Source organism: Sinocyclocheilus anshuiensis, unplaced genomic scaffold (assembly GCF_001515605.1).
Source record: "Sinocyclocheilus anshuiensis isolate Anshui unplaced genomic scaffold, SAMN03320099.WGS_v1.1 scaffold1230, whole genome shotgun sequence".
Lineage (NCBI taxonomy): Eukaryota > Metazoa > Chordata > Actinopteri > Cypriniformes > Cyprinidae > Sinocyclocheilus > Sinocyclocheilus anshuiensis.
Window position 1 is genome coordinate 214,036 of NW_015558637.1, and position 8,947 is coordinate 222,982.

Below are 8,947 nucleotides of genomic sequence, written 5' to 3' on the forward strand. Positions count from 1 at the left end.
AACAGAGTAACGCTGTGTGTTTCTAAGCATTTCAGGGGACCTTTAAACATAATGGGAGTTTTGGTGAAAATGCAGAAATCAAATCACTGATAGACTCGCATTGATCTTGAAGTAAGGGGCGGGTCGAGGAGAATTGTGACGTCACAATGCTCACGATTACAAATCTGGGCATTTCAGAATGCTACAAAAGAATAATTCACATTTTAAACTGCAGAGTTAGTTTTGAGTTTTGTAACGTGCAGTATGTTTTTGTTGCAGAGTAACCTCTCGTATGTGTAAATATCAAGAGCATTTTGATTCTCCATTTCATGCCCCTTTTAATAAATTCCAGCATTTGATTTTTAAGGACATTTTTATTCACTTTTGTATGATAAACAGTCCTGGAACTGTGTTTGGTTGCCACTAGATAGCCAAAGTGAGATCAGGTCCTGAATCAAAATCAGCTGTAAATCCTCATCCTCACTGATCCTACTGTGACTATCTACGTTTTTTTTCCCAATAACTTCTTTGAGTGAAATGTTTTCTTTGTGTGCATGTGATTGTCTCATTTCACACCCCATCAGCCTTCTTTCCATCTTTCTTTAAATAAACGGGCCATGTTTCTGTCAATCTATCGGCATTGTCTCTTTCTCTTCCTCTCTCTCTCTCTCTCTCTCTCTCTGTGATGTGTACTGTTAGATTGATTCTGTGCTCCTGTCCCTTTAATGTCATTTAAGTCTGTGGGCGCTATTTTCCCTCTGCCAAAAGCTCGCCTTAGAACCTGATGAGGTATCCACAATAATATAAAAAAGAAAGGAGCAATTTCCTGCAGTAACCATTGTGAACACTTTACAGCATGATGCGGGTGCTTGCTTTAGCCCTATGGGGGTTGCGGTCTCCATTCTAATGATTAAAGCAGGAACACAAGCCTGCGAGGCTATTTACAATATTACACACGCAAGTTCAGAGTGTGGCCAACACTGTGGCAAATCCCTCAGTCTAATAGCACATGCATATTGAAATGTACATTTTTTTTCTCATTGAAAGTTTGGATGTGGTTGAAGGAAAAAAACAGTGAAAAATTGCCCATAAATCACATTTTACTGAGTGCCAGAAGCCTCTTTCCGGTGCAGTGCATTTTTGGTAGTTCCTAATTAATTGAGGAATGTATAGCGCTGTTAGATCAAGCACAAAGCAAAATCAGCAGCCCTTTTGCTCTGTGGCTAATGCAGTTCAAACACTGGAAAAGGTTTCATGAAAACAAGAAATAAAAGACAAGCGTTGGAGATGAGAGGTAAGAGGGAGAGAGAAAGAGAGAAACATGATGGAGTGAACAAGGAAGTTAAACGAGGAGGGGCAGACGTTATGTGCAAATAGAAAAAAATAGCTCGCTAAAAGGTTGACCAAGCCGGAGGAAAAGATGGAGTAGAGTAAATTGAAAAAGAAATGGTCCATAAAGGTGAAGAGATGAGGCTTGTAGAGATTTAGTGGAGAGGCCTGAAGATTTCACTCCAGCTAACAGGCCTGAGGGAGGAGGGGGTGACAAATGCCTTTTCAGTGTATTTTGTGTTTCTTTGTGATGTGCTTTTGCTGTGAAGGTTGCATTCATTGAGTGGAGTCTTCTTTGGATTGGTCCAATTCATACTGTACAGTGTTTGTTAATTTGATGAGTTTACATTGGCGTGAAATAATAAATTATACCTTCATTGTAAAGTAATATATACTGTATACACACAATAAACAAGATATTACATTGTGTGATGATCGATTAATATTTTATGCTTATGAAGCAAATTCAGGAACTTTTTTTTTTAAGATTTAGCATTATTAAAGGTGTCATAAATCAACCCCAAACACAGCTAATAATAGAAGATAAATCTGAAAAGCTAATCTTGTTTCTGAATTTGCTTAGGAAGCAATACTCACCAGTGACATGAATAAACCCAAAACCCTAAGTATTAAACTGCAGCATGGAACTTATTCTGCTAGAAATTATGTAGCAAACTGCTAAATTAGACAACCATTCAAAAGTTTGGGGTCAGTTAGATTAAAAAAAAAATATCTTATGCTCACCAAGGCTGCATTTATTTTGTCAAAATACACTAAAAACATGTAATCTTGTGATATATGATTAATTTAAATTCATTTTATATTTTAATATATTTTATAATGTATTTTATTCCTGTGATGGCAAAGTGTTTTCAGCAGTCATTACTCCAGTCTTCAGTGTCACATGATCCTTCAAAAATCATCCTAATATACTGATTTGGTGCTCAAGAAACATTACGTATTATCAATTTTGAAAACAGTTCAACTGTGTCATTTGTGTTTTTTTTTTCTCAGAATTCTTTAATGAATAGAAAGTTCAAAAGTACAGTTTATTTGAAACGGATATCTTTTGTAACAATAGAAATGCCTTTCTGAGTAAACAGCTGAGTAATTTCCTTCAGAATAAAAATCTTACTGACACTCAAACTAGTGTATGTCCTAGCATTGTGATAGCAATTTTCCCACAGTTAAGCACCTAATTTAAAAAAAATCTAATTTTGTGTATTATTGTAATTACTTGTCTGCTGATAAATATTAGCCTTAACATATGCTTCCTCACGTGGTTCGAGCGCATCAGTATCATGGTGATCCTGCTGAACTGCGTCACTCTGGGGATGTACCAGCCGTGCGAGAACATCGACTGCACCTCAGAGCGCTGTCAGATTCTACAGGTCAGTGTGGACACTTAAACACGCAAACTAACTCTGTTCCAAAACATACTGCGCAACCTATTAAGGCAGCATCCTAAATGTCATAGAGCAAATGGTCTGTCATTCCTCACCCAAAACATAAGACTAAATTAATTCTGTTTCTCAATATCTCTTCTCAAGTCTTTGATTAAACAGCCCATTTGATGTGGTCTCGTTTTATGGTGCCTTTATGACCTTTGTGGATCTTCTAATTTTTGGTTACCTGGACTTTCAGTGCATGGAAACCTCTAAGGTTTCATTAAAATTATCTTAATTTAATTAACCAAAAGTCTTAACTGACATAAGGGTGAGGAAATTATGATAGATTTGTCTTTTTTTGGGGTGAACTATACCTAGTGCATATTACCGCCCTAAGGTACAATTATATATACCTTTTATGAGTAGATAAAGTACACAGTTGTCCATTTGAGGGTGCTGCCCCAATGACAAGCTTTGTACCCTTACAAAAAGGTACAATTTGCAAAAAAATTCCCCGACAGTACAGTATAAAAGTTTCTTCTCCGCAAAGCATACATGAACGATGAATGATATTTCCAAAACTGAAATATTTGAAGCATAATTAAAATTTACAAAGTTACCTTTTTGAATAGCCATCACAGCAGGAGCAAACCTAAGATGCCTTAAAGTGCTGCCTTCATAGGAAGCTCAGTAGGTTTTGGAACAGAGAATCTGTATTTGTCTCTTTTCAGATATATAAATAAACTTGATGCAACAGACCAGCCCTGAATGTTGTTAATGTGCCTTGTCAAAATGCAATTTTTTATTTTATGTCAGTTACAGAGAGTTTAAGGATCATACACAGATTCCCAGCCCATCTTGTCTCAAGACACAGTCTTCCTCCTTTCTTTCCCTTCATTTATTATCATCATCCCTTTTCGGCTCTCTCTTACTCTAAGAGGTTGACGAAGCGGACAGAACTCCTTGGGAGCTTTGGGGACGTTTTTATGTGTCCTCTAAACTCTCCATGCATCCACTGTCCCAGGAGTCCTGCTGTGTTCATTAGCTTGCCCGGATGTGATGGCTGGGTCCAGGGAGTCTGTTCAGAGACCTCACATAAAAACGTATATGATCGTTGTGTGTTAGAAAAATCATTGCCTATGTCTCTGCTCCAGTTCGGCTTTCATGGCACAGCTTGAACATGAACACGAGGGATTAGCTCACCTTAAAAACTCATAATTTACTCACTCATGTTCTTCCACCTGTATGACTTTCTTTCTTCTGTGGAGCACAAAAGGAAATACAGTATTTGAAATGATGCAGTTGGTGATGATCATTCTTTTCCATGTAGTTACACTGAAGGTAGACTAGGTCTTTCATGCTTTAAAAAGGACACAAAACACCATAAAAGTATGATAAAAGGGGGTCAATATGACAGCTATATTATGACACTATATTCCTAATCTTCTGCTGAAGTCTAAATTTAAGGTATTCACTGAAAATCTTATTCACTGAAAATCTTGACATCTACTTAACTTACATTTGCAAGTTCATGACAGCAATGTCAGAATCATGAACAAATTCATGATTTGTTTGAGTCAGTATTGAGTTTTTAGACATCTACTTAACTTACATTTGCAAGTTCATGACAGCAATGTCAGAGTCATGAACAAATTCATGATTTGTTTGAGTCAGTATTGAGTTTTTATTTATTTATTATTTTCTTTTTTTCACAAAACTAAATGACTCTGAGTGTGTTTCAGGGTGTTTGTCGTTCAAATGTGGCTTAAGAGGACTTTGAAAATAGAACACATGTTGTATAAACCACTTTTATGGTTTCTGCTTTTTAAAACAATTCATTGTAATTGGAGGGAAAAGAGCAAGCAGTACAATTCTTCCAAATATTTTCTTTTGTGTTCCGTGGAAGAAAGTCATTCATATGGGTTTGGAGCAACATGAAACTAAATAAATGTAAAAGTAAATGATGACTTTCATATTCAGATATCCGTTGAAATAGTAGTAGTATTTTCCCCACACTTTTTTCATAATATTCACCAATGTATGCATGACTGTAAGTCACAAATGTAAGTCATCTTATAGGCTTTTAGTCCAAGAGATAAGTTATCGAGAATGACTAGGCATAATGACTAGGCTTTCCGCCAAATTGAATGAGTTTTATAGCAATTCCCAATCACTTTCCACAGTGCATATCCCAATTAAGAAATAATGCTGACTTTGATCTTACCTCATATCTCAGGCTTACCTGTGAAAGTGGCTTACGTTACGGTGGGCCAGAGCCATCAGACGTCAGTTTTACCTTCACATAGGTGCCGCTGAAATGGAGCGAGAGCCATGACTCAATGTTTTATCAGTCAAGATGGCTAACAGTATTCCCTCAGTGAGCTCTCGCTGTTCAGAGCTTTACTTTCATTGTGTAAAAAGAGTTTTGAAGAGAGAAATGCAAATTAAGAAGGTCTGCAATGCGATATTTCTCACATTAGCTTTTTGGATTGACTGCAAAACAAAAAGACGGGGTTGAAATGAAAACTGTGTGGGCAGGAACGAAAGTCTGTCTCTCTCCTGCTTGCTGTGTGTGTACGGACTTGTATAGAGAGCCATATGTCAGGTATGGCGCGTGGAAGAAGGTAGCTTTAGAGGAAGCGTCCTCTTGGCACCATGAGGTTTGCATCCTCTGGTCTCACAGGGGATCTTAAACCAGTGCTGTTCTGCTCGCCCGCACCGGCCGGTTTCAAACTCTCCGTTTCTCGTGTGGGCGGCCATCCAAATTGGCATCGCTGCCCAACGGCCCCCTCCCTGTATCACACATAAACACGCTGTAGTGTGAAACAAAACCTGTATCAATTCTACTTTGGACATGCAAAGTGACTAAGACTAAGGGGCACAACGTAACAGACGTTCTATTTTCTGCATGCGTGTGCAAGAAAATTACACTTCTCATATCGTTAAATTATTCCTGCAGGGTTGAACTTAAAAACTGAACGAGTGACCAACATGAGAGCAGAAAGAAAGCCAATGATGAGGGTGATCGCGGCTTAACTGGTCTGTGTAATCAGTCACTCGAAATTCCAGCTATATCTGTGGCGCCGTAATGAGAATGCAGCAGGGCTTTGACAGCGACAATCACGCGTCGGAGTATTTGTAAGGAGCTAATTAACAGCCCTCTTTAAGTCTGTGTACTCACGCGACTCAATTGTTTATGAAAGAAATGCTTTCTGCCAAATGGATCATCTGCTTTGATCGTCAGTCATCTCAGCGACGGTTGGGAAATGAGATCCAGGGTGGGTCGTCCAGGGTCAGGTGAAGTAAGGGTGAACAAGCTGGGTGCTGACTGGACTTCATGGTTTCTTTTCAGGCTCATTCAGCTTTTGACTTCTGTCAAGATCTCATTAGCTCTCATTGGCAGTCAGATACTGTACATTAGAAAAAAACGATGCCGTGCAACACATTGTAAGTATTTTGGTTACTTAGTCCTTCACAGAGCAAATTTGAATGCTCAGAAGTTATATCTGCAGAGCATACAGTTCTGTAAATTAAAATAATTATGGCGTGTCTGTCTCTGTTGTTATGTAATTGTTTATCTATCTATCTATCTATCTATCTATCTATCTATCTGTCTGTCTGTCTGTCTGTCTGTCTTTCTATATTTCTGTTATTCTGTCGCTCTATCTATCGTTACATCTGTCAATCAGTGACTTTTTTGAACATCTTTTTTCCTGAAAAACACCAGCCTTTGCAATCAGCCAGCAAGTGAAAGACCTAATCTAATGCTGGATCTGTTTTCCAAAAAAGTATTTTATTATTTCTTATTTTTATTCAAATTATTAATTATTTGTTTATCATTATTTTTAAGAATTTATTTAAACTTCAACAACTTGGCTTTACAACTTTAAAAAGTATATTGAGAATCTGTGGTATTGGGGGGAGGGGCATTCTCATTCTAGAGAGCATCTGATTTGATGAATCTGTGATGTGTTTGCCAATTTTTGGGAGCACATTATAGTGATAGTCTCAAAGCCATAAAACATTAGATTTAAAATGTTATCAGCTCCGTTAAAACATACGCTGTGTTATACATGTGTCCTCTCTATCTTTTAGGCATTCGATGCATTTATCTATATTTTCTTTGCACTGGAGATGGTGGTGAAGATGGTGGCTCTGGGGATCTTTGGCCATCGCTGTTATCTTGGCGATACTTGGAACAGACTGGACTTTTTCATTGTCATGGCAGGGTAAGGGCACTTCTGTTTTCTTTCAACCTTTCCTGACACACCATTCATTCTAGCTGCAGGTGAATCGGGGGCTGTGGTGACCCTGAGTGGGTTTATCTTTTTTTTCTCAGTAGAGATGACTGCATTCTATGACCTGTATTAATAGACATTTCATATCAGTTGTTCTGGGAAATTGGCTTGTGTATAATATGACATGTTTACATGTTTAGCTCCAGAATGCCCTTGATGGGGTTTTCAAGTATTCTGTTGTATGCCCAGACCAAACACTTCAGCTACAGTCCTTTGGATCTCACTTATGTTGAGTACAAGCATCCCACATGTTGTTTTGATGCTGTTTTCAAGATCTCCCAGTTTTCAGTGCTAAAAAGAGAAGTTAAAACTGCTATACGCCTATTAATTTACCAAACCTTTCTGGACATTTCTTTGAGGAGGACATCAGAACAGAAAGGAGAAGCATTGGATCAACAGGACAGACCTGCAAGAAAAACATGTTGTAATTTTTTATACACACACCTAGTCTCTGTCACTGACAGACTTTCCTCACTAGCTCACAGGAAACAAACTCTCATAAGTTAAAAGGCTGAACAAATTGGAACACAGCCGTAATGTGATACAGGTTGTTAATTTTGTATACTACCTTAATTGGCCACGAGCAATGTGTCCCAAAACAATTTTTTTTCTCTTCATAGAACACTTTAATCTTTCCTCTCTACCTTTGCATGCTAATTTAATTAGACAACCAAATGTCTGTTTAAGTACTGTAGGGTAGTACAGGGTTTGTAAAATTGAGCAGCCCAATCCCAGGTTCTTCTCAGGTCCGGCAGGATTTGCGGAGTGAAAAATTAGACTCATTATGACATGATGGGCATTTATGTGGCCTTCTGTAATAAGAGACATTAGTCTCTCCCATACTTGTCCTTCTGGTATAAAACAACTTTGTCATGCACACATATTGGTGTGAGTAGTTTTGTGATTTGTGGTTAATTCCCACTTTTTTGACAATTTGCACTTGTTGATATTGTCAGTTAAAGCAACTTAAGGTCGTTTTCTTGGCTCCCAGCCTGGCCAAACTAGTTATATACCAATCTATTCTGAGGGTTTTAGAGGGATGTTGAGGGCTTGTTAGCTGGTCTGGTTGGGAGACCAGATGGTTGACCAGTTAAACCAGCTTAACACCAGCCTTAGCAAAGCTGGAAGACCAGCTGTAACCTGCTAAAACCTTCAAATATATATATTTTTTTCAGTGAGGTTCAGGACACCTAGTTCCTCTTCAGGAACTCGAGCTGCGTCGGAAACGCTAGGGGAACGCCTTCTGTGACCACGCTCTGAATATGGATCTGCTTCCTAATCACCAGATCTGGTGCCCGCTCTCGGGGTTTCGGAAGCCCACGCTGCGGTCCTTCCCACCGGAGAGAGGGCGCGACGCTCCGCCTGTCTTTCTCCGAGGAGATTGATACGGAGGGCGTCAATGAGCTCGCCGGTTGCACAAACATCAGTTACACAAGAATATTATGCCTGATATTATAATGAGCAGCATTAATAGGGAGCGGAGCTCGTGCAGTCGGCTCTCGGGGGGCGGATTGTGTTTTTTCCGCTGTTAAGCGCTCCGCTCTCAGTTCTTCCCCCTCTGAGTGAGTGCTGCGGCCCTCTTTCTCCGAGGAGATTGATGTTGTTTGTGTGACTGAGTGGCTCGCGCGGAGCGCATATTACATCATTTCGGTTTTTGATGTGAATCTTACTACACTAGACCGTATTTACTCATCTGGTTGTTTGATTGCATTTAATTCTGAGGAATAAAATGAAGTATTTGTCTGACTATGAGAAGTTAGATATACAGGGGCTCTTGGGATATAAATTTCTCGAGTGAGAGCACGCATTAACCTCTCTTCCTCTGAGGAGGTTGAGGCGGTTAGCAGGGGCTGCTGGGCGGAGCAGTCCCAACCTTCTCGCTGGACGTCGTAAATGTCCTGACGCCTAAAGCCTAGTATTTTTGAGGGCCAGCTCCCTCTGGGGACTGGGGAA

The 8,947-nt window shown here is 39.3% G+C and overlaps 1 protein-coding gene across 1 annotated transcript in view; it reads left to right on the forward strand.

Annotated features, from left to right (window-relative positions):
• Nucleotides 1–8,947, forward strand: part of LOC107680839 (voltage-dependent T-type calcium channel subunit alpha-1I-like) — a 148,616-nt gene that overhangs the window by 20,769 nt on the left and 118,900 nt on the right. Inside the window, exons 2-3 of the mRNA XM_016476889.1 lie at nt 2,606–2,699; nt 6,792–6,925. Of these exons, the coding sequence (XP_016332375.1) occupies nt 2,606–2,699; nt 6,792–6,925 (228 nt within the window). The remainder of the gene's footprint in view (nt 1–2,605; nt 2,700–6,791; nt 6,926–8,947) is intronic.